The sequence below is a fragment of the Haemaphysalis longicornis genome, unplaced genomic scaffold, assembly GCF_048455015.1.
Source record: "Haemaphysalis longicornis isolate Haplotype H1 unplaced genomic scaffold, Haemaphysalis longicornis Haplotype H1 scaffold_4, whole genome shotgun sequence".
NCBI classification, from domain to species: domain Eukaryota; kingdom Metazoa; phylum Arthropoda; class Arachnida; order Ixodida; family Ixodidae; genus Haemaphysalis; species Haemaphysalis longicornis.
The window spans coordinates 224,421,811-224,448,332 of record NW_027526361.1 but is presented as its reverse complement, the minus strand read 5'-3'; the positions used below and the strand labels follow the sequence as shown (position 1 = coordinate 224,448,332).

The window sequence follows — 26,522 nt, the reverse complement described above, 5'->3', positions numbered from 1 at the left end:
GCCCTCGACCACCTCTGCCACGTGAAGTACTTCTCATCGGTGGATCTAAAGACCGGCTACTGGCAAATTGAAGTGGATGAGAGAGACCGAGAAAAAACAGCATTCATAGCCCCGGACGGCCTATACGTGTTTGAGGTGATGCCGTTTGGGCTATGCACAGCACCAGCAACGTTTCAAGGAGTCATGGACACCGTGCTAGCTGGCCTGAAGTGGCACACCTGCCTCGTATACATCGACGACGCTGTGGTATTGGCCCGGAATTTCGACGAGCGCCTTGCAAGGTTGGAGTCTGTACTCGAGGCCATTCGTACGTCAGGATTAACGCTGAGGCCTGAAAAGTGCCGCTTCGCGTACGAGGAACTCAAGTTTTTGGGCCATGTCGTCAACGCCGCGGGAGTCCTGCCTGACCCGGCGAAAACTTCAGCCATTGCGCACTTCCCAAGGCAGGTAAGCAAGAAGGGCGTGCGTCGATTTCTCGGACTGTGGGCGTACTACCGGCGCTTCGTCGCAAACTTCGCACGCATTGCAGAGCCACTCACACGCTTGACAAAAGATAGCACCCCTTTCAGCTGGTAAAACTCCCAGGAGGAAGCAGTCTGCAAACTGCAACAATGCTTGCAAAGCCCGCCCGTGCTCGCTTCTTTACACGAAAACGCCTAAACGGAAATGCACACGCACGCAAGTGATTTAGGCTTAGCTGCCGTCCTCGTCCAAAACCAAATCGGTTGCGGCAAAGTAATCGCCTATGCTAGCCGTGTTGTGTCGAAGGAAGAGAAAAACTACTCAGCCTCTGAGAAAGAGTGTCTCGCTATTATATGGGCCACTTCAAAATTTCGCCCATGCGTGTATGGTAGACCGCTTAAGGTTGTCACAGACTACCATGCACTGTATTGGCTCGCCAATTTGAAGGACCCCTCTGGCCGTCTTGGGCGGTGGAGCTTGCGCCTGCAATAATTCGAAGTTATAATCGTCCATAAATCCGGCAAGAAACACTCCGACGCCGACTGCCTGTCCCGCGCCCCCGTCGATCCACCACCACAAGACTCCGATGAAGACAGCGCGTTCTTCAGAGTCGTGACAGAGAGTGACGTAGCCGCTCAGCAGCGTGCCAACCCCGAGTTACGCGTCATGATCGACTACCTCGAAGGACGCAACGTCGCCGTGCCTAGGGCTTTCAAACGCAACTTGCCAGCGTTCAGTCTGAAACTGTCCCCGTGAAGAATTTCATCCCCGGAACGAGAACGAATTTTCTTGTGATCCCCGCAGACCTTCGTGACGAAATTTTGGAAGCATGCCACGACGACCCGTCTTGACGTCTCGGCACAGCTCGCGCTATTGCAAAAATGAAGACGAAGTACTACTTAATCAAGACGAAGTACTTCTGAATCAAGACGAAGTACTACTGTTCAAGACGACGTACTACTTTTTTCAAGACTAAGACGAAGTATCAAGACGAAGTACTACTGTTTTTTCTGCGCGCGCAACTAACACGGATCCAATATTTCAGTACTGGCTTATCGGAGGGGAACCCGTGAATGACATAGTCTTTGACAGGAGGGGCATTCAACTGCAACTTGAGCGTTTAAGTACCACTAGTGCCAGCGGGCTTGATGACTTGCCGAACTTTCTGCTCTCCGCTTGTGCAGGCCCGTTGTCTAAATACCTGTGTGTGCTTTTTACTAAGTCCTTGACATGTGGTTTATTGCCTGCAGACTGGAAAATCGCCAATGTTGTTCCTATTCCGAAATCGCGACCTAGAAAATTTGTGTTCGATCATCGGCCTGAGTCCTTGACTAGTGTCCTCTGAAAGATATTTGAGCATGTACTTTTTAGCAACATCATGAGCCACTTGAACAGGTTTTCCTTATTGATTCCTCAGCAGCATAGATTTCGAAGTGGTTATTCTTGTGTTACTGAACTTACGGAATTGACACACGACTTAGCATCAACCCTTGACAAAGGGGTTTGTGCAAATTGCATTTTGTTAGTCTTAAGGAAGGCTTTTGACGTAGTTCCTCATTCTTTGCTGCTTGAAAAATTGTCGTGGTACAACATAAATAAAACGGTTGTTGAGTGGATAAAAGAATACTTAAGTTGTAGGACGGAACGTGAAGTCGTTGGCGGTGAACGGTCGCACGGTGTTGATGTGTCATCGGGGGTGCCTCAAGGTTCAGTTTTGGGTCCGCTCTTGTTCTTGTTATACATAAATGATATTTCCATTGGCATATCATCTTGTATCAGATTATTTGCAGATGACTGCGTTTTGTAGCGTGTTATAAAAGGTCCCGATGATTGCAATGAACTACAGAAAGATTTAGATAAGGTTCCAGAGTGGTGTGATAAATGGGGCATGGGTATAAATCTTGACAAAACAGTGCAGATGTGCTTTACTAGACCAAGGTGGCCACATGTATATACGTATAGCATTAACGGGACAAATCTTGCATCAGTGTGTGAATATAAATACCTTGGTGTTTACTTGACCCAACAACTACGCTGGCACCGTCATGTTGACTATATAAGTGCTAAGGCGTGTAGAGTTCTTGGTATGTCGCGTAGAAATGCGAAGTGCTTTCCTTCAGAAACAAGAAATTTACTTTACAAGACTAACATAAGGCCAATACTGGAATGTGCTTGTACCATCTGGGACCCCTGGACTGTGACCGACATAATGAAACTAGAAAGGGTACAAAGCTTAGCAGGACGTTTCGTGGTTCAAAATTATACTCGGTATTTTAGCGCATCCCAAACAAAAGAAAACTTAGGTGGGAATACCCTTCAAAATCGCAGAAAGACATTCAGATTAAAATGTTTGCACAGTATATATCATAATAGAAGCGGCCTCAATCGTGATAGCTATACAAAGGCACCAGAGTACACTTATGCAAGGCGCGATCACCCACTTAATATTAAAGAATATAGATGTAGAACAGAACTTTTTAAGATGTCTTTTTTCCCTAAGATGGAAAGTGAGTGAAACAGGTTGACTAGTGATGTATCGCTGTCTTCAAGTGATGCATTTGCTTCAGCCGTGTGATTTGCATTTTGGTATTTGGGTTTTCATTTCCTTTCAGTGCTTTCCTTCTTGCGCCACCAGAACCATGTTTTGCTTTGCACATGTACGATTATGTCTTGCTTATCTTCTTTGTTGTCGTTGTTGTTGTTGCGCATACATTAACGGTTCTCGCCCTTGGTTTGTGTCAGCGATTTGTTCTGAACTGTAATTAATTTCATATGATCAGTATTAACTGCTTTCTTTGTCTATGATATATATGAACTTCTCCCCCCCCCCACTGTAATGCCAAACTGGCGCTGTGGGTACTATTACAAATAAATAAATAAATAAATAAATAAATAAATAAATAAATAAATAAATAAATACTGGCCCCGCCTTACATCCGACGTCACCCACTACGTCCGGAGCTGCCGTGACTGCCAGCGACGAAAAGCGCCACCGACGAGACCCGCCGGACTTCTGCAGCCGATCGGCGTCCCATCAAGGCCCTCCCAACAGATTGGAATAGACCTTGTGGGCCCGTTCCCTACGGCCCGATCCGAGAACAAGTGGATTGTTATAGCTACAGAATACATGACGCGCTACGCAGAGACCGCCGCTCTTCCGAGGGGGACTGCGCAAAAAGTTGCGAAGTTCTTCATAAACCAAGTTGTGCTGCGACATGGAGCCCCTGAAGTCCTAATCACGGTCCGCGTAACGGCTTTTACTGCGGAGCTTATGCAAGAACTTTTATGCTACAGCAACACAGATCACCGAAGAACGACGGCATACCACACCCAAACGAGTGGACTAACAGAACTTCCGAACACGGCGATCACGCGTATGCTGTCTATGTACATTGACGTTGAACATAAGACTTGGGACGAAGTCCTTCCTTATGTGACGTTTGCGTACAACATGGCTATCCAGGGAACTACGCAGCTTACACCGTTAAAGCTTGTCTACGGAAAGCGGCCGACTACGATGCTTGACGCCATGCTTCCGCACGTAGAAGACGACGACCTGAACGCCGACGTCTAAGGATACCTTCAGCGTGCGGAGGAGGCCCGCCAGGTCGCTCGAGTTCGTACAACGGAGCAGCAGCTGGTGGGTGCCGGACGCTACAACCTCCGACGTCGAGACGCCGAGTACCACCAAGGGGATGGTGTGTAGGTTTGGACTCCAATTCGATGACGGGGACTCACTGAAAAGCTTCTGCGAGGGTATTTCGGACCCTACCTGATTTTACGTGTTGACCAGTTTACCTACGTGGTGATCTCCGATGGTGACTGCGGAACCACACGACGATGCAGGCGGTCGGAAGTCGTCCACGGGGTTTACCTAAGGCCGTACTACGCAAGATTACCGGCTTTTGTTTCGGACTGTCGCATCCGGTCGATGCGCTCTGAGCGGAAGGGGGGTGGGGGGAGGTAATGCCACGAACCGTGTTTTGGGTTTGTTTTGTTTTTACCGTTCGGCTGCGCCGGGTTGTGTTGTCTGAGTCCCAAGTGAAGCGCGTGTTGCATTCTTTGTTTCTTATGCCGCACGGGTCATCTCATTTGATAGAATGGTTCGCCCTAACGTCACTAGCCTAGAATATTAATCTTTTATCTACAGTGTTCTTGATGTAATTGGATGGTTCGAGAAACACCCGCGCCGAAACACCCGCAGAGCAGATGCCACGGCATTCGATTCACCGACACTCGCCTGCGCACGTCAATTTGTTGACTGCTGCTTCGCCTACTGTGTATTTCTTTGAGTTGTTAGGGGATCACATGGTCGCTACAATAAACTTGCTTTTCTTTCAAGACAACTGCGTCATCTTTGGTCTCGTGGTAATAGTGTAAAAACTACCATTTTATCAGTGGAAAATGGTAATCCCGGACTGTTAGTATCGCCATTAAAAGCGATTTTCTCAGTGTTGACCGTATTGAGCTGTATAAACAAAACAGCTGCGTGAGGGAAGTTGGTTTATCTCTTGGGGTTGATCCTAATTCAGTAGGCGTTCCTCTGGACAGTGGGTACTGGTGCCTTGCACCTTTAGTCACGAACACTACTTCATGTAGACCAACATTCTTATGTGCGTGCTGAAGCTGGTACAGGAAGGAACGTTCCGAGTAGGATATGTTTTGTGGTACGCACTTAAATGCTTCCCGTTCATATAAATAATAGCTATATCTCTCACTCATGCTAAAGGCTGCCCGTGCAACAAAATGTTCGGGGGAAAGCCATGTTAGTACAACTTGTTGACGTGCATAAGTTGGCGCTCCGTTGGTGTGTTTTCGGTGAAAATTGCAAAAAAAGAAACCGGAGCAGAACATTATTATCCTGGCACAATTTTTCGCAACTTATATGACTTCGAGATTTAAAACTTGCGCACGAGTGCACGCAAGAAGTCTATCCTCAATGCTTTGGCATTTTGCTTTCAGCTTGGGCGGCTACATCTTGGACTACGCGGTCGCCAAGTTCCCTCCGATTGCGCTGCACTTGTCGACCGTCAACGGTAGGTCGATCACGCCGTCTGGTGCTGCCCTTGACGGCCCTACTATGCTAACTTTGGCAGGATAGAATTTCATACAGGACATTAGCTGACATTATCTGGATTAACACGGCCGACGACTTCATAAAGGTATTAATATTTTATGGACATGGGTCGTGTTGATACGATTTGAAAAGGAAAGATAAACCCGTGACAGTTTAAACAATCGACAACTAAATGGAGAAAAAATGGAAGCTAGAGCGTGGCTAGAGATGTACTGGGCAGAAAAATCGGACATCAGAATGGAAACTTTCTACGATACTTCTAAGGGCAGTGCATTGATATTTGGTGCTAGAGCAGGTTGCGTAAAAACTAAGAGCTTTTTAGGGAAGTATACACAAAACGAGGGGGTATACGTGGTCTGCGGAAAAGCAACAAACTATGCGGCACATACAGTTGGAATGTGAGTGTATCCATCGCAATCTACACGAGGGAAATATTCGGCTTCCAGAAGCTCTACGAAGTAAGGTTAGCACAAGGGGAGTCACCTTCAAGGCTGTCGAAGCGGCTAAAAAAAGTGTCGGGAAACGCGCGGTCGCAGCGCAGCGCCCAAGACAGAGTACCAGGGTGCAGGTTTCCTGGAACAAACTGCTCGAGATCTGGTGGCGCGCCAAGCACCTGCCGCTCGTGACTCTATTTTCCTCGTCTTTGATGGCCGGCGCCAATCGGCGCCTGAGAGCGCTGACGAAGGGGCGCTGCAGAAGTTTAGAATGCTGGAGGACCAAAAGCAGAGAGGGGAATATTACCTGGGACAGCTACTAGTACCTGTAACCGAAAAAAAAGTATTTTGAGCTTTCCCCAGGAGCAGCGCTAAAATTAAAGCAATAGTACAACTCAGATTCTTTGGTAAGACAACATATAACCACCCCGTTACAAATGGGATACCATTAACAATAATCATTATCATCATCATCAATACCACTACTACCACCATCATCCTCATTGTGGCTGTCTGCCGTGACAGCTGCGGCCCCTGAGGGGAAATTGCTTTAGTATACGAAGTGAACTTGGGCTTCGTGAATACGGGCACATATTATGAGAATAGGGAAGCATTGTATTAGGCTTGAGTGATTGGTTAAGTAAGTAGGATGAAGGAGAAATTAGGACAGTTAGATATGGCAAGTCAGGACGACAAGTCTTTTCCCTGCAGCAAACATCCAATCATTCATAACGATCGGGATGGTGAGGCGGGCGGGGTAGAGGGAAAGAATAGACGAATAAGAACTGCAAACATCACATTTTTTAGCACGCGTAATAAATTCGGTTCGACTAAATTTATCCTTTTGTTTTTATTCATCATCATCATCATTACCATCAGCCTATCTACGCCCACTGCAGGGCAAAGGCCTCTCCCATTAAAGGAACCCTGTAACGCTGTCTTCAACTTTTTTGGAAATATTAAATGCTTAGAGAACGTTGTCACCAACTCACCCATTACTTAGAATAGGGGGTCGCAAAGTAGCTCAGACAAAACTTGCTGCTCCATGCCCGTCAGATAGCTTGGAAACTCGCTCAAGAGATTTTTCGCTGAAATGGCAGCCGTAACATTTGACGATGCTGCAAACAGCGTTCATATAACTCTGTACAACGAAAGCCATGCAACCAAGCTAGCCAAAATAGACCACCTTTCATTCCGCCAGAACGGGAAGATCGAAACTATCGAAGTGGCAATAGAACTCATGCCCTCCAACAAGAACACCATACGAGGTGTCATTCGAGTGTACCCGAATGAAAGTAATGAAGCAATCCACAGCTGGATTTGATGTGAACAAGCTGAATTTCTTCGTGCCCAGAAGATCGGCAAATCGGACAGAGCCATTCTTATATTTAACTCGACTACCTTGCCCAGAGTAGTGAAGTACTACATGGAACTGGTACGCGTGGCTGAGTACCGCCCCAAAAGGTTGGTGTGCTTCAACTGCCACAGTCTGGGACACATGTTCAAGTACTGTCCGTCACCCAGCATGTGTAAAGAATGCGGTCGCACCCACGCTGCTGAAGGAGAGAGTGAGTCCACGACTTTTTGCCTCGCCTGTCAAGCAGGTGGTCACCTAGCGGTTAACAAAGTCGGTCCCAGTCGCCTTCCCAAACAGGAAGACAAAGTGCCTAAAACGGACCCTTAAAACGACCAAGCACCCAAACGCAGCAGTAAAGCCTTGCATCGCCATGTCACTAGTGGTGTCTCCTGGGCTACCGCCGTCACAGGATCGACCCAGAAAGCCGGCCATAACCCCATAATGCCGCTACCGAATGACCATCCCATAGTGCTGGAAAATTCGCAGCTAAAACAAAACCTTCAGGAGCTTCGTTCGTAGCTCGAGGCATTGCGTAAAGAGCTTGCATTCCTCCGAAGAGCGGCTACACGTCGTCAGTATGTTTCCCCTTCCCAATCTGCACCTAAATCTGCCCGACAGAGCCGTTCTCGCATTTCACGCAAAAAAGCAGATGTAGCTTCACAATCGACAGGCTTCAGCTCCACGCCTTTCATTACTCAAGAAGTGTTGGCGCAACGAGAAGCACAACTAAAGTTTGAAGCGTTCCAAGGAATGGCAAAAGGCTTTCAACAATATTGCGGATCTTCAGGGCCAATTTAGCACCCTGAGACAAGACATACAGAAGATCGTGGAGGAAATACACAAAGTCACACAAATGGTCACTCCGCATACTACCATATGTAAAAATCAGCCGCCTAAATAGATGCCCAACTCGATGCCCCCAAGCCGTTTAATAATGCAATGGAATTGTCGTAGTTTCACTAAAAATGGACCGCTACTCACCTCTCCGATATCTTCAATTTGTCCACTCGCCGTACTTCTCCAGGAGACGAGAGGCTCATGTAGGATTCCCAACTATACTGAAGTACATGGATCCTAAAATCACTTACACCCCCAAAAACCCGGCGAAAGTTCCCAATGCACCTGGACAGACAGCCGTGTTGGTACATAAGTCTTGCCAATCTGTTCAGCACCGATGGGACGCAGCAAGTAATCCTAACAGAAAAGGCTTCGTCGTTCGCATTTAACCGCCGCGTGGCAAACCTCTGCTCGTAGTATCAGTCTACTACCGGCCGAAATGCAACTCAGGAACAAGGGACTCATATGATTGGGTTTCGCATATATTTACTCTAAATTTTAGCGGCCCGGTTATTATTGGTGGAGATTTTAATGCTAAAAGCCCACTATGGGGTTAACCCTATTGTGATCTCCGTGGAAAGCTTTTGCAACAAACGCTGAAACTTAGCCCCCGACAACTGTGCAATGAACCTTTCGTTCCTACTCGAGTCGGTCTTCACAGCTCACAACAAGATACCACTCCGAATCTTACCATCGCTACACCGGGCATTGTAAAAAAAATTGCAGACCCTGACGTGTACGTGGGGCAGCGACCACTTCCCGATTCTAATCCACCTAAACGGTAAAAAATTACGCACTAAGAATACGTATACTGCCGTCAACTGGAATGTATTCCGTTCACTATTTCACACGGCTCCTCAACCTAACCTCTCTGATTTTGTCGCCACCCTGAATTAAGCACGCAGCTTGGCTCTCGAGTCCATGACTAGTACCGTCGAAGTCGATCTCCCGGATGCGCACATGCACAGACTCCTGTGTACTGCTGAACGCCTCAAAATAAGTACCGAACACACGGAAAACGCCACAAAGATCTCATGAAACTTAAACGCCACTACAAGAAGATAAATGAATACCAGAAAATTCTTCAGTCTGAAAATCGGCAAAATCGTTGTCAAAGCCTTGGACAGGAGAGAGGTCTTTCGCGCCTATGGGGCCTGTTTCGAAGTCTAAGCGGTCGAGCAAAGGCAAGACTGCAGATTGTACAGGAAATGTGCTTGTACTCTGACTACCCTGAAGTTGAAAAAGCCCCTGCCTGTTATCGAGATTACTATGACCCTTGAAGACCTCGACTCCCCATTCACTTTGAGCGAGCTCCAAGTCGCTATGTCACAGGGAGCACCAGGTCACGACTGAATTAAATGGCAGGATGTCCGTAACCTACCACCTAATGGGCAAGAGGCACTTTTGGCTCTCGTAAAACAATCCTGGGACACTGGAGAAGTTTCTGAGCCCCTCAAAACGCCGATTATTCGTTCTATACCCAAGCCGGGAAAAGACTCTCGTAAACCCGAAAACCTCAGGCCTATTGCATTAACCCCTGTCCTATGCAAATTAATAGAGTGAATGATCAATAACAGGCTTGAACATTATCTCGAGACGACTGGTTGGTTTCACCCGGCCCTAACTGGCTTCCGCCCTAATTCGGGAACGCACGACTATCTTTGGCTTCTCCGTCGAGTAGTGAACCGAACATCCCGCAAAAGTACTCCTGACTGCATCGTCGCTCTTGACAAGGCTTTCGACAACGTCAGCCAAGATGGCATACTCCGAGAATTGGCCGTTGCCTTACCAGGTAAAAAGGCGCAGAAATGGGTTCGTTGCTTTCTAGAGCACCGACCCATTCGTCTCAACCCACGGGACGCAACGCCCACAACCTACTACCTTGACAGAGGCGTTCCTCAAGGCTCGATTCTTGGACCTCTACTATTCAACCTGGCTATGAACCGCGTTGCTCGCACACTCGAAACAGACTCTGCTGCACGCTTCGCCATGTATGCAGATGATATCGTCGTGTGGACAGAAGCTGCCGACTATGACTCCAAGGAAGGTATGCAAATTGAGCTTCAAGCTCCTGTTTTCAGCTTGGAGCGCACCCTCGCTTCATTCAATCTTCAATTATCTCATAATAAGACAGAATTAATCAGCGTGGATGGCAAGCGTGCGATGAACCCGGATCAAACCATCGAACTTCAAGTGGCCAACAAGGTTATTACCTCTAAAAATGGCATTATTAAGCTCCTGGGGTTGCAGATAAGCAACTGTAATGGTCCCGCTTCGTGGATTCGCCATTTAAGAACTACTTGGCGCTCCACATTACACTTGATAACTCGCATCTCTGGAAAATATGGCGGATCACGTCAGAATGCATGTCTCATGCTTGCTCTTGCCGTTGCACACGGACGACTGACGTACGGGTTCCCCGTTTATGAATTGCATCCCCGCCATTTAAACGAGCTGAACATCCTCAACAGACATCTAATCCATACCATCTCGGGGCTTCCACTCCATACCAAACTGTCGGAAGCAGTTTCGCTTCCCCCCGTCGTTAACCTGGTAGAGGATACGACGCTCCGCTTTCAGAAGCACCTTGAACACATGCCTCAAGGACAATCTATTTTGAAGTGGGACACATTAAACATTACTTTTAATCCAGACACTTTTCCACCTGCTATTCGACCCTGGGAGCGACCCGCCCTGGGCCACCTCAGACGCCGACCCATTTCTCGCCGTAACCGCGCCGTACGGGAACAATATGTCCGCACTCTCGCCAACGACAAAGCTCCCGATGAAATAGACATTTTTACTGACGCGCCCATAAACGGAACAACAGCAGCGGTGGCCTGGACCTGCCCTGACATCCCCCAGCTTAATGGCTCTCGCAATATAACAAACATATACGGTCTCACTGATGAAGCCGAACTTATCGGAATCCTCGGCGCCATTCACACCATACAAAGTGCGACCTCATTTATCACCACCAACAAGTTCCGTGTCATCACTGACTACCATGTCACTCTACGGGACCTGAACAGGTCCTTCCCGCCCAATTCTACAGCCACCAACATTCTTTACAAAATTCGCGACCTCACTTACGAAGGGTTCAATATACGCCTGGTCTGGACTCCTGCTCACACATATGGAGCGGACGGAAACCATTCGGCGCATAATGCTGCCCGGGACTGTTTACGCAATTCTCCCATGGCTCCCGCGTCCATCCAAGAAAGACCTGAGCCCCGACAGGCATGCGAATTGGACTGGCAGCAAAAATACTGTAGAATTAAGAACCTCAGCTGGCAACGGCTTGCCGACGCCTCACCACCTGGTTTTCTTGCTCCTCTGCAGTCCCTGCCAAGATCAGGAGAAATTTTCGCTAATAAAGTCTGCGCTGACTCGGCCTCACTCCGGACGTAATCTCAAAATGGACAACGCATAGGCACCTTGCTAGTCCTCGGTGCCCCTACTGCAGCAGCAACAGTACACCGAACCTTTTCCACCTCATCTGGGCTTGTTCAGCCTACTCTACTGACCGCGACCAGTTCCTTACATTCCTTACAACGCCCGACGACTTCTGAAGAACATGTCCAACACGTCAGAAACAAGCCCACATTTTACAGAAAATTACAGAATTCTGTCTCAAAACAGGTCTCTATAAAGTAGTATGATGGCGGATCGTTCACCCACTCTCTAGATGCCCCCCCCCCCCCCAAAAAAAAAAAAAAAAAAACACCCTTTATGGCTCCTGAACGGCTCCAATTGCACACCCCGATCATGGTCGTATTAGAGCGTCCTCGCCACAACTTCAACTGTGCATACCGTGCTAAGTGAACCCTCACAGTGCAGTGAAGCCTTTATATGAACCATCTTCCCCTACCCTTTTTCCCATGTCCCCCAACAGGGCCTATTGGCCTCCTCCTATAATAAAGTCATCCATTCCATTCTCTTTTTCCCGGTCTTGACGTTGTTCGACCACTCGAATTACGTCACAAAGGCCATGTAGCAGCTGTTGGCAGGGTTTTTCTTTAGTTGCAGCAATGAACGCTTTTCGGTAGAACTTTAAAAATAAAGCCACAAGAACAAAGTAGAAATGGAAAGGGTATTTGGTGCGACGAGCAAATCACGCAGCGCCGCTCCGTGCTCGCGATTACTATAGCTTTCGCAGTGCTTCCCGACGCGAAGGAAAGAGTGAAAGTGTTTGTTGAAAGTGTTGCAGGGTCCCTTTAATCTCCAATCCCCCTTTTTCATTTCGCTGTGGCGGCCTCTGGTGGCACCGCCGAGAAGCGATACGGCAGGGATGCAAGTGGGCTGCCACTGCAGCGGAAGGGGAATCAGGGCTGCGTTGTTGTTGTTTATTTGTTTTACGTGAATTGTATAGCCAGCCTAAAGCTGCAAAAAGAATAACTATGCTGGAAGACGTACGTTTTCAACGTGAGAAGCATCTGAGCAAGCGTACGACGCTCGTTTCTTTTTGCAGCGGTTCCGCAAGTGTCAGTATCGGAGGGTCGCTATCTGAATCTGTGGAAGCAATGTTTTCACGGCATTTTTTTTCTCTAGCTCTTAAAGGGGCGAGGCGAGGTACATGGACATCTGTCAGACAGCAGCATAAACGCAGGCCCTCAATGTGGCCTTTATAAAAAATTATTGCTTGAAGTTGGTGTGGTATGTGAAGCAGCGATGAAAAATTATTATACGTGGCTGAAGATTTGTTCACTTCCGCCGTTCTTTTTTTTCTCTGTTTCTTATCATAACGAGCATAAATGCGTGTGCAGATTACTTTTGTGAGCGTTTTGACCGAAGCAAGCGAAGTACAAAGCAACCGAATAAGTCCGAAGTATCTCAGAAAATTGGTTTTTATGGTGCAATTTTTATTCCTAACCGCACTTGTTCATCCTAGTCGCACGATTAGTCTTTTTTCTTTTGGAAGAACTGACACTTTAAAAAGTTGGTATTGGTTCATTGCTTTTAAACTGCGGTAATATCACGGGCGAAAAAAGTGGTGCACAGCAACTACACTTCTACTGAAATCACAAGCTCCTTGTGATGTATGTATGTATGTGTTTATTGTTCTTAGAAAAAGGAAAATCCACCAACAGGCGTAAATTGTCTCGCCTAGGGGGCGGACACCGGAACGCCTGCTGGTGTAGGGGGGGAGGAGGGGGACAGGGAGAAAAGAATACATAGGAATAGGAGGATAGGGGAGAAGGTTGACATTACAATGTATGTATACACGCACAAGGGTAAATATAAAACACAAAAGAGAAAAAAAAAGGAAAAAGGGGAATAAGAGAAAAAAAAGGAGTTACACATTGAGAAAATTAACATTACAGAGAAACACTACAGATATAGACAACACATGAATCTACAAAGGACAAAGCACACATGTAAAAGGGGTCACACACGCACACACACAAGTACAGAAACTGCTTCAGCAGCAGCACTCCACCGCAATCTGGGCAGCTAGGCAGAGTTGTAGTGGAGTGCGCTGTGCAGCCCCGAGGCCCGCAGGTATGTACCCAGGGCCTCGAGCACTTTGTCTCGCTCCCTAGCACTGCCCGAGGGCCAAAGCAGATCCTCAAGTGGCCGCGCTCCGTGAAGCACGACCAGCAGCTCTGCCCGCCCTGCCGCAAACTTGGGGCACTCGTATAGTACGTGCGGCAGGGACTGCACGGGCGCTCGGCAGTGAGTGCAGGCGGTGCTGGTCGCCCGCCCCAGACGGTGCTTCCGCTCCGCCGTCCACACGTCCCCCACGCGGAGGCGCAGGATGGCCGAGCGCAGTCGTCGAGGCAGGCGTGAGGCCCGCACAGGCGGCAGGCCCCCTCCGACACGCAGCCGCGGGTCCGGATGCCTGGTCCGGATGTGTCGCTGGATGAGCAGGCGGGCGTCATCCGCTGCCGCCTGAGCCACCATGTCCGACGGAGGCAGCGCGTGTGCCCCGGCGGCCAGCTCGGCCGCCCGCTCGTTGCCATCCAGACCAATGTTGGCGGGGCCCCACTGCAGGCACAGTTGAGTGCCCCGGTCCGCCAGCTGTGCCGCCTTCTCCCGGATGCCACGCACCAACAGGGAGTGCGAGTCTCCGTCCTGAAGACGCACCAGGGCCACTCGGGAGTCGCACAGCAGGGCGCAGCGCTCGGGCAAGGGCTCCATCTCCAACAGCAGGTCCAGGCCCAGTCCGACCCCCACCAGCTCAGCCGTGGCCGAAGAAGAGGCATAGGACAGCCGCGCCTGTCGGGTGGCCTCTCCCAGCACGGCGGCCGCTGCGGCCGACCCCTGCTGCTGCCGCACCGAGCCATCTGTGTATACTAGGGCGTGGCCGTCTAGGTCGCCCCAGACGACACGCTGGGCCAGCTGCAGTTGCCCGCAGTGGGGTGTCCGCCGCTTGCTGTGCAGCCCCGGGAGGTCCAGCCGCACGTCAGCTGCCAGAACAGGAGCAGGGCCACGAGGTCCCGCGTCCACAGGGCCCACCACCTCCTCGTAGAGCATCAGCATGCGCCCCATGCACGAGTGGTGGTGGCTCTTCAGCCGCCGCAGCAGCGGACCGCCCCCCTCGGCGCGTCTCAGCCGGTCAATCAGGCCAAGTGCCCGCAAGTCAGCTGTCATCTCTAGGGTCCACGCCCCCGCCTCGGCCAGCGTCTTCTCGCACGGCGAGCTCTGGGGCAGGCCGAGGCAAGTGCGGACCCCCTTGCGGTGCTCTCCCTCCAGCTGCCGCCAGGTGGGTTTCCGCAGGGTCACCAGTTGGAGCGCGTACATAAGGAGGCCCACCGCCGAGGCACTGTACAGCCGAACGGCCGTCCGCTGCGAGCAGCCGCTGTCCCGGGCCACCATCTTGTGCACTGCCGTGGTGGCCAGCTGCGCCCTGGCTCGAAGCTCCTTGGCCGCCTGCCGGAAGTTCAGTCGGTGGTCCAGGGTGAGCCCCAGGTACCGAACCCTGGTCCTCCACTGGAGCTCTTCGCCATCGATGCTCATGCGCCGGGTCCATCCACGGGCGGCGGCGTCCGGATGCACCAGCATGGTGTCGGTCTTTGTCGCCGACAGTTGTAGGCCGACGCCCGCCAGCTTGGCACGGACTGCATCCATGGCCGCCTGCCGTTGCTGTACAATTCGGATGAATACATTTTCCAGCAGTGCAGGCCTGTATGCAGATTACGAGAAAAAAAAATGTATCACTTTCCGCAAGCATGTCAGGACAAAAAAAAAGTTACCAACAGGATTCGAACCACCACATTCGGGCGGTGGGGTGTTTCTGACACTCTAGACCACTCGGCCACGGCGCACCAAGCGACCACAGTCGAATGCCGTGGACACAAAGCTAAGGCTCACCTTATGTTTTTGCACCTCTCTAAAAAAAGTTTGTTTTATAGTATTGCTGGTACAGAAACTGATCATTCCTTGAATAGCGCTTGTGCACTAAGCGTCTCTTGACCACCCCACGACCCATAGACTGCGCAACTTATTAAGCTGGGAAATACGATCGCAAATTTTAGTTCGCAAGCATATCGCAAGTCCACCAGTCGAAAAGAAACCTGCTCTTCATACTTCTGTTTCGCGCTTTACGGTAGCAACGTTAATTGATTTTGATTCTTCATTTCCTAGATTAGGTTGAGTAACTCTTCTTCTGGACTTTACATGCCTTACATTTTCCACAAACGTGCCAGCACTGTACACATAGTCGGCGAAGCGTCGCTAGCCACGAAATACGGATCGCATAGTGTGAAGGTACGTTCGCTTCGTTGACCTTACGAAGTTTATTACGCTCTACGAACTAACAAAATAGAGGCACATTTATCGCGGCCCGAATCATGTCGGCGTCTACTGGCCGCCTTGGTCAACGAGCCTGTCGTACTACGGCAACTTTCAGTCGGCCGGTGTGCTCGTATCGTCGTCTAAGTAATATGACAAGGCGATCTCTGGATTTGGCGTGCCAGCATGTTGTCGTCACCGTTGGTGTGAATGCCTGGTGTGACTGCGACGGGACACAGAATAGGGCGTTCATGCACTGTGCCCTGGCGGACAGCTCCTGATTTGTTTACTCTCGTGTTCATGTTATGGTTTGCCCGGCAGTTGCATTTGTAAAACGTACTGCATTTTGTTTTCTCGATGAGGGCCGAACCCGGTCGCAAGGTTTCATTACACGGGCTCAGTTACAGCCGCAGACAGCAGTGGTGTCACCGCGGAGCAGACCGGCCGACCCCTGCCAGACTGTTTCTGGCCTCCTCCGCCAGGGCCATGCGCATACGCAGTAGCGTTGTGAAAGAGGCGGATTACCCTGGTCCTGTGCTAACTACGACCAATTTATCCCCGCAAACTACTTGATCTCATCTGCCCATCTAACTTTCTGCCGCCCTCTACAACGCTTCCCTTCTCTAGGGATCCACCCTGTTACCCTTAATGACCAACGGTTTTCTTGCCTTCGCAATACATGCCCTGCCTACGCCCAATTCTTCTTCTCAATTTCTACTAATATGTGCTTAACACGCGTTTGTTCCCTGACCCACTCCGCTATCTTTTTGTCCCTTAACGTTACACCTATCATCTTCCGCTCCATTGCCCGCTCAGTGGTTCTCAATTTAAGTTGAACCCTCTTAGTGAGCCTCCAAGTTTTTGCCCTGTAGGTGAGTACCGGTAAGATGCAGCTGTCATACACTTTCTTCTTCAGGAACAATGATAGGCTGCCATTCATTATCTGAGAATGTCTGCCGTATGCACTCCAACCCATTCTTATCCTTTTAATTATCTCTTCTTCATGGTTGGGATTCGGGGTCACAACTTGGCCTAAGTAGATATATTCGGTTGCCACTTCCACTGCCTCGCCGCTTCTCTCAAACCGCTGTGCTGTCCCAAGGTTATTGATCATTACTTTGGTTTTCTGCATATTAATTTTCAGGCCCACGGTTCTACTCTGTTTGTCCAGTGTAGAAAGCATGCTTTGCAATTCATCCCCCGAGTTACTTAGAAAGGCAACGTCATCAGCAAATCTGAGGTTACTGAGGTATTCTCCATTAACCCTTACTCCCACCTGTTCCCAATCCAACGTTCTGAACTCTGAACTGCTTCTTGCAAACATGCTGTGAATAACATTGGAGAGATTGTGTCTCGTTGTCGGACGCCCTTCCTTATAGGTATTTTATTTCTCTGCTTATGGAGGAAGATGGTAGCTGTGGACCCAGTGTAGATATCATATAGTATTTTTACATAATGCTCATCTACACCCTGGTTCCGTAATGCCTGAATGACTACTGAGGTTTCGACCGAGTCAAATACTTTCTCATAATCTATGACGGCTATATATAGTGGTTCAGTATACTCAGCGCACTTCTCTATCACCTGATTGATCGTGTGAATATAGTCCATTGTTAAATATCCTTTGCGGAACCCTGCTTGTTGTTTAGGTTGTCTGAAATATAAGGTTTTAGAAATTCTATTAGCGATTACCTTGGTAAGTACCTTGTAGATGACTGACAGTAAGCTGATCGGCCTGTAATTTTTCAAGTCTTTCATGTCGCCTTTCTTATGGATTAGGATGATGTTCGCGTTCTTCCAAGATTCTGGTACCATGGCGGTCATTAGGCATTGCGTATACAGGTTTGCCAGTTTTTCAAGTACAATTTCTACGCCATCCTTCAAGAGGTCTGCTGTTATCTGATCCTCACTAGGTGCTTTGCCCCCTTTCATTTCTTTCAAAGCCTTTCTTACTTCTTCGGTCGTTACTGGTGGGATGTCCATCTCCTCTGAACTACTTTCTCGTTCGGCATTGTCCTGTATGTCCCGGCTATTGTACAGATCCCTACAGAACTCCTCGGCTACTGTGACTATTTTATCCCTATTTGTGATGACATTGCCTTGCTTGTCTTTAGGTGCATACATCTGATTTTCCCCCACGCCAAGACGTCTATTTACTGCTTTCAGGCTACCTTCGTTCTTTACAGCGTATTCAATCCTCTCCATTTTATACTTCCGTATGTCAGCTGTCTTACGCTTATTGATTAACTTCGAAAGCTTCGCTAGTTCTATTGTGTCAGCTGGGGGAAGGGGGGGGGGGAGATTGTCGTGGTTTGCCGTTTCCTAATTAGATCTTTCGTCTCTTGGGAACTTTTACCAGTATCCTGTCTAGCCATCCTGCCCCCGACTTCTACTGCACACTCTGTGATAACGCTTGTAAGATTGTCGCTGGCTTTCTGTGTCGTAAACTCTGCTTCCGCGGTAAGAGCTGAATATCGGTTCTGCAGCGCGATCCTGAATTCGTCTTCTTTACGTCTCACTGTTTGCTGATTCATCGGCTTCTTTCGTACTAGGTTGTTGCGGTCCCTCCTCAAATCTAGCCTAATTCGAGATCTTACCATACGGTGGTCACTACACCTTACCCTTCCGAGCACTTTCACATCCTGCACGACGCCAGGGTTATAGCATAATATGAAGTCTATTTCGTTTTCGTGCTCCTCATTCGGACTCCTCCACATCCACTGCCGGCTCTTCCGTTCGCAGAAGAAGGTATTCATGATGCGTAGGTTATTCCGTTCTGCGAACTCGACTAGCAGGTCCCCCCTGCTATTTTTACAGCCCAGACCATAGTTCCCAACTGCCTTGTCTGCAACCTGATTCTTGCCTACTTTAGCATTGAAGTCTCCCATAACTACGGTATATAGTCAAATCTCAATACAACGAATTTCAAGGGACCGCTAAAAATAGTTCGTTATTTTGAATATTCGTTATAGTGAAAACTAAAAAAATGCGCGGTAAAATTACGAACGTAACAAAAGCATCCACATACCTTTACTGGGAACACGTGCACAATCGCGTTAGCCTCTAACGCAGGTCTGGATGCACGTTTATTTAAAACCGGTCATCTTTGCCTGACGTGTTCAAGACCATCGATTCGCAGCTGTACACGTGCTTGTGCACTGCCTCGGTGGCATTGGTGCACCTGCTGAGAAAAGTGCGCATTTTTGCTGCGCACTGCAAAACATCGGCGTTAGACACAGCTTCTTCGCCTTGGCTTGCGGGCCCTGTCTCAGCGTCGTCGTCGTCGCTCTCGGCGACGTCCTCGTCGCTGGTTCCGTCATCGCGGCGAACGGTGTTCACGATGTCTTCAGTCGTCAGTTCAGCAGACGTGCATGCTTCATCGTCGCACTGCATATAATCTTCAAAGGTGACTGCAGCGTCCACGGCGACCTTTTCTGCGACTTCAACCCACGCATCGCATTCTTCAGTGTCTGGCACCATGTGTTCGGCTTCAGGTGGCGTCTCAAGAAGGCCGGCAGTTCTTGATGGTGGTCGCTGTAGCCTCCACCAGGCCCCAGTGATCATTTCGCGTGCTGTCGCACATTGATTGCGGTCTCGACCTTCATTCGAAGGTTAATCAGGACTCGCTGAACGAGGCGCCTCCGGTAATAAGCCTTCACGCTCTTTATGACCCCTTGGACCAGCGCCTGCAGCAGGGACGTGCAGTTCGGAGGGAAGAACTCCAGCCGAGCATTTGTGAGGTGAACGTTAACAAGCTGTGCCGAACAGTTGTCCACGATAATGATGATCTTTCTGTCCGCCCTCCTTATCTCATCGTCCACCTTCAGCAGCCTTTCGGGGAACAGCTCTCGCGTCATCCACGCGCGTGAATTGGCTCGGTAATCGCACAGCAACGAGAGCAAATTTTTCATGCAGCGAGGCTTCTTGCATTTTCTCACGAGAGGGGTGAGCTTTTTAGGGCCTGTGGCATTGCAGCACAGCTAACAGTACAGAAACTCGGATTTTCGATTTCTTGCCGCCTTTGCAGCTGCCTCCCTTAAAATGCATGGTCTTGTCAGGAAGCGAGACCCCCAAGCGCAGGCGATAACGATAGACCTGACGCGTATTTAGTATGTTGATGATGATAGTTGTACATGCCCACCATTATTCGTCGTTCACACCAACACGAGTAATTTTATACATTCGGAATTCGCGATTTTTAAGTGTTGTTTTATATGAGGATGATAAAATTCGATACGTTATTCTGAAATAATCGGTGTTCTGAAATTCGCAGTAGTGAAATATTTTTACATAGATATTATTGGGGGTTTGGTAGGGGATTTTCAAAATGTTCATTTATCTGAATAAATCGTTAATTTGCGGTTCGCAATAACGGGATTTGACTGTACTGTGTTTTCACTTTAGCCATTGCCGATGCTACATCTTCATAAAAGCGTCCCACTACCTGGTCGTCGTGGCTGGAGGCGGGCGCGTAGCCCTATACCACCTTGAGTTTGTACCTCTTATTGAGCTTGATTATAAGACCTGCTACCCTGTCGTTAATGCTGTAGTATTCTTCTATGTTGCTAGCTATGCTTTTATTGACTAGAAGTCCCACTCCCAGTCCTCTTCTGTCCACTAGACCATGGTAACATAGGGCGTGTCCATTTTTCAGCACCGTAAAGGCTTCACCTGTCCTCCTAACCTCACTAAGCCCTATGACATCCTGTTTGATGCCCTTTAATCCCTCGAAGAACACCTCTACACTCGCTTCGCTAGATAAGCTTGAATGGAGAGCGCTTAAACATTGACTAGTAAACAAGGACGAGAAAGACTACAACACAGGACGAAGCGCAAACTAACAACTGATTTATTAACGTAGATGAACATATATATATAGGTCAGAGCACCATCTATCACATTATCACAAAGAGAAATAGACTACTTGTCGCGCTAATAACTGGGCATGCGCTCCTTGTAACACCGTGTGCAGTTGTAATCACATGCGTTCAAACTTTTTTGTATCTTTTTTGTATCTTTTTTCAAACAAGCACGTGTATATATATGTTCATCTACGTTAATAAATCAGTTGTTAGTTTGCGCTTCGTCCTGTGTTGCAGTCTTTCTCGTCCTTGTTTTCTAGTTAAAGTTTAAGCGCTCCCCATTCAAGCTTTGCAGCACCAACTAGCCTCTACAGATGCAGTGTTATTGCTCGATAAGGTTCTCGTGTTAAACGTTGCCACGTTCAGATTCCAATGCGGCCCGTCCGGGTCCAAGTTTCTATTGCCACGCAGCAAAGCGCGTGCCATTCTTACTTTCTTAGAGTCATAAAAAAATATCCAGCGCTTCATTTCTACCCGTGCCTCGCTCATTTCCCGCAGCGTTGGGGGGCAACCTGGCGTCCGTGTTCAGCTGCAGCATGTCGAGCTACCTGAGCCGCTTCACCAGGATGGGCGAGCTTCCGGCCGGAGAGGGCGTGTGCATCGGACCCCTGCAGATGTACTACGGCGGCACCCACGTGGCCCACATCGCGCTCATTCTTCTCGTAGCAGTAGTTCCCGGCCAAACGCTGTTCGTGGTGCTCTCAAAGGTGCTCCGCTTCGGACACGTCTCGATGAGCTTCCTCTACTACGTCGTATACTTGTCCGCCACGCTTCTCCAGGTATGTGCGGCCACTTGCAGGTCAAAGGGGTCATGAAGGCCGCACGTTTGCTTCATTGAAAACACTGCTTTCTCCCGATAACAATGATACCAATTTTATAGCAGAATCTAAAACAATCGTGTAGATATTAGGAACAATACACGAAGCGGTGGCGAACCACAAGCCCCTTTCTTGTCAGGTCTCTATGACGTCACACAATCGTGTTTGTGGCAGTGCCCTCCACGGACCAAAGCCAACGCCAAGGTGCGTCACTGTGCGACTGGGGCCTCTACTTGCGTTTGGTCATATCGTAGCGTAAGCTACAATGGCCGAAATTGAGCAGTTTAGCGTGGACCCTGGGACGTGTTGCTATAGTCCCAGGCACTATTCTAGGCACTATTCTAGCCTCTATAGTGCTGCGCAAGCGTGAGGAGCATTCGATTGGATTGGATTGGAATAAATTAGATTGTATTAGATTGGATTTGAAATCTAATCCAATTGGAGTGCGGGTGTGTAGAGAATTGGCTCTGCACATTCGGCGGCCTGCGCATTCCAGAGGAGTGACGTCGTAGCCGCGGCCGACGCAGTGGCGCCGGCGCATGTCCAACTGTGCGCATCCGTTGCGCAGTAGCCAAGTCTGACGCTGCGCCGCAGCCGCTTGGTAGCCGTTTCGCATGGCTCCTGGAGAGCCGTGCGGCACATGCACGAGGAGCAGTTACTGGAGTGGACTGGGCTGGACCGGACTGGACTGGACTGGACGTGACTGGACTGGACTGAACTGGATTGGATTGGATTGGATTGGATGGCTGAAGCTTAGCTCACGCTACGTATATTCTGGCATAGCCGAGCTAAGCCACTGGTAATTTTTTTAGTTGAATGCTGTTTTGTTTACGTCTATTGCGTCTCCGCCGCAGCTGTTTCGTTAGTTCTGACGCTGCCTAGCGCGAAATTAAGGGCTTCTCGTTATTGTTGTGTTTTTACGGTTTAAAAGCGTCTTTTGGGCTGGAATAAGGCTAAGTGAAGCACCAACGGTTAGTTCTTTCAAATAGCACCGGGTTGAATTTTCTCTTCATCGCCCCTTAAGAAAGTCCCAACTCTGAGAAAAAGTTTCAACGTCTTTATATATCGAGAACATTTAATTAGGGTGTTCCACAGTTAACTCGAATTTCATTTCATACCATCAGAACTTATGATGGGGGTGCACCCCGATGTCGCTGGATTCCCCTGAATGATACCCTAGTTCTGGGGACGCACACAGCTAGGCTGCCAGTCATAAGCCAACTGGGAGATTTTGTCATCCCGGCCTTTGTGTGCAAATGCCGTAATTGTCGCAGTCTTAGAAGCGTGATGTAACAAAAAAGGAGAAACGTTTGGTCATCGCGAAAGATAAAAAGTAAGAAAATGAAGGAACTGAATGTCAAACGTAAGAACATGAAAATGTCAAGTAGGGCGGATCGGATTGAATTGGCCGAGCTGTCAAAATTAACAGAAACAAAATCCTGGGCCATCTTTCCTAATGTGAAACCTGGGGAGGGGCGAAGCATGCAGTTTATAAGTGTAATCTTGGCGCCTAGGTGTTTTTGGCAACGGATATAAAACAATTGGGGGGTAGAGGTGTACAGTTTTGCTGTAAAAGTCTCTTGTCTTAGAAGATATTCCCCGGGGATCCGGGGATCCAAATCTCCCTGGTGAACCGAGCCACCGCTGTCGCCTCTTAACTGCATTGTACAATAAAGTTTCTCTCTCTCGAGGCGTAAACGAGTGCCGCGGTGCTTTTTTACTGCACATTACGTTCTAGCGCGAGGCCTAACCAAGTGTCCCCGTGTTTCAGTACCGTAACTACATGAGACTACGATTACGACGACGACGACAAGAGACGCCGACAGCCCGAGCACCTGAGGGGCTTCGCCCTTAAAATGTAATGTTACGCAGGCACGCTGTTGTGGCCAATATTTAGTACTGGGGAGTCCCGCGCACTGGCTTCGGGGCACTACAGGAGTTGCAGTTAAAGGGACACTGAAGTGAATATGTCAAGCTCCCGTTTTTGCTTGCACTGCGTAGACTCGCTCACATTAACACACTTTTGCTTGCTGATCCAGTTGATAAGTCGGTAATTATTTTATAAAGCCCGAAAGAAGAAAAGCTACCATGCGCGGTCTGCGGCGGCCGCACCAACTAAAGGCTGTGACATCGGGATTAGGTGCACCGTGATTGGACCATGTCCAAGGTTAGCATTCAAACAAGTTTCGGTTTCGGTTCTGTAAGACAACACGCTTGACATCCGACGTTATCGTTGGATGGGCATTCTCGATATCTCGGTAATCGCCATACCACGCCTCTGCCATGTTATCGGCTGTAAAACGCCTAAGATAAGCCTCCCAGAACGGCTTGGATTCTTACCAATCAGTAGCCCAGGCCTACGCAGTGGATGAACACCCTTCGCGTCACCGCAGACGCCCAAATGCCATGCGCTTTTTCCCATATTTGGAGCTTCCATCACTAAAGCGTGTATCGTAAAAAGCGTGTTCGCAACACGCGCTGGTTCTGGCCTGTGCCAACTGTCAGCAAGCAGTCGGTGCTTATGGCAACAGCACGCCAACGAGAACTCGCTAGCGTGCCAGTGTCAGTCTGCACGCGTTCTGCGAACTCGCTTGTGGAGCAGTAAACGTTACGGCCCAAAGATGGTGAACTGAGTATAGAAAACATCGGCCGAAAACGAAAAAATCAACTTACAAAAAAAAGCAATGTATCATTGAGTATTCGAACTTATGACTTGCAAAATAACATACGCATCGCCCCAGACCACTCGACCACGGGCCAGTGCTGACGTCGTTGGAAATATAAGGTGTATACTTTATAAGCAGGTTAAACTTTCATTTAGTTTTCGCATGTCAAGCAGCTTACGTGACTATTTGTTGTATAGCGCTCGTCCAGTAGGACGCGTCCCCCAAATTTCCACAATATCTCACATTTAGCAAATGCATTTCTTGGACGTAAAAACGTTCGCAGATGTGATCGTGCTGCTGACCGCTGTGCTTGTTCTCCCAGCGCAAAAAAGTGCTTCCTGCTCCCTAGTTTTACGCTGTAAGGTAAAAGTTTCAGTTGATTTTATTTCCTTAGTAACTATATTGACTTCGCTGACACTTCTCCCGCCTTCAAGTAGCCTTAGATTTTCCTACTAGCGTACCAGTCAGCGAAGCGTAGCATGTGCGCTTGTGCAGCGCTTGTGTGCAGCGACCTGGACTTGGAGCTAGATACAGTGTACAAACTAACAAATTAAAGAAAGAAACATTCTTACATTCACAAATGTGTCGTGGCGAACGAATTGGGAACGAATTGCTGCGACCCGTCGACAGCCGGCGAGCCGAACCGTAGCGCAGTCAAGCCAAGTCATTAACTCCTAACGTCACACGAAAACGCCACAGAAAATGGGCGAGGATGCACAGAGGAGCACAGCATTTTCGAATTGATTTTCCTACTGAATAAATTCGCGTAAACGCACTCAGAGTGGTTGAAACAAGGCCTATGGTCTCCGGACTACAATTTGTGCTAGTAATCCCGCAATGTTTACAAATCACTTCAGTGCCCCTTTAAGTCACGTGAAATCGTTTCTTCGTCCACCGCTTAGCACTATACGCTTCGGGGGTGGATTTCACATCCGCATACCTGGTGGGTGTACTCATGCTGCGGTGTCCCACATTTTTCGTTACCGAAGCACGGCCCTGCCGTCACCTAATGAAAAGAGACCGGGAATCGTATTAACTATTAACAGATGTATAGCGCAAAAAAGACGAAGGACAAAGAATGCACGAGGACGAAGCGCTGACTTGCAACTACTGGTTTATTGAAAGAAGCACACATTTATAACAACAGCGTACATGATAACAGACAACCTACGTGATACATATCAGAAACAAGAAAACATTTTTGATACCCCACTACACAAACTTATCGCCCCCTTCCCGAGCCACGGGCTTCCAAATAAGCAATCTCCTTTGCCGATAAAGCAATTGATCGGCAAAGGAGATTGCTTATTTGGAAGCGCGTGGCTCGGGAAGGGGGCGATAAGTTTGTGTAGTGGGGTATCCAAAATGTTTTCTTGTTTCTGATATGTATCACGTAGGTTGTCTGTTATCATGTACGCTGTTGTTATAAATGTGTGCTTCTTTCAATAAACCAGTAGTTGCAAGTTAGCGCTTCGTCCTCGTGCATTCTTTGTCCTTCGTCTTTTTTGCGCTATACATCTGTTAATAATGATCGACCAACTAGCCCAACAACGTACTTTACTAATCGTATTAACGGCAAAGGTGTTAGAAATGCAAATACCTATTGCATGCACCCGCCACGGTGGTTCAGAGCCTAAGGCGTTGTACTACTGAAACCAACGATGCGCGTTCAATCCCGGTCGCAGCGGCCGTTCTTGCGAGGCAGGAAACGCACAGAAACGCCCGTGTGTCGAGATTTCGGCACACGGTAAAATACCGAGGTGTTTGAAATGTATCCGAGCCCTCCCCTACGACGCGTCCATGTAAGCTTGGGCTTGCAAAACACAACAATTTATTTTTTTTTCGCTATCATAGCACACGTTCCTCGACCTATTTGTTTCTTTCTATCACTGAAAGCACCAGCTTACAAGCGATAGCACGGGGTCCAGTGTAGCGGGGGAGCAGCTTCCGCAGTCCAGTATCTCCTGCATCGCAGGTGGTTGCGCTGCTGTACATGGCGCGCCTGGTCGTGTACGCGTTGTGGAAGCACAGCATCGACCCGGACAACGCGGCCATCCCGTTCCTCACGGGCTGCGGAGACTTCCTGGGCACGGGATTCCTCACCATCGGCTACGAGATTCTGGCGCGCGCAAAGGATGACACCGAAGACCTCGAGCAGGAGCTGCAAGCGCTCAGGGCCTCACGGTCCCACTCCGCTTCCACGCCGGCCACTGCGTGGGACCACCTTAACAAGACCTCCTTACACTTCGCCTAGCGGGACTTCGTCGGTTTTTCT

The 26,522-nt window shown here is 49.0% G+C and overlaps 1 protein-coding gene across 1 annotated transcript in view; it reads left to right on the top strand.

Annotated features, from left to right (window-relative positions):
• LOC144180243 (solute carrier family 41 member 1-like) overlaps positions 1 to 26,522 on the top strand; it is a 29,255-nt gene extending 2,733 nt beyond the window's left edge. The window contains exons 3-5 of the mRNA XM_077708622.1: positions 5,425 to 5,498; positions 21,262 to 21,542; positions 26,223 to 26,522. Of these exons, the coding sequence (XP_077564748.1) occupies positions 5,425 to 5,498; positions 21,262 to 21,542; positions 26,223 to 26,501 (634 nt within the window). The 3' untranslated portion in view covers positions 26,502 to 26,522. The remainder of the gene's footprint in view (positions 1 to 5,424; positions 5,499 to 21,261; positions 21,543 to 26,222) is intronic.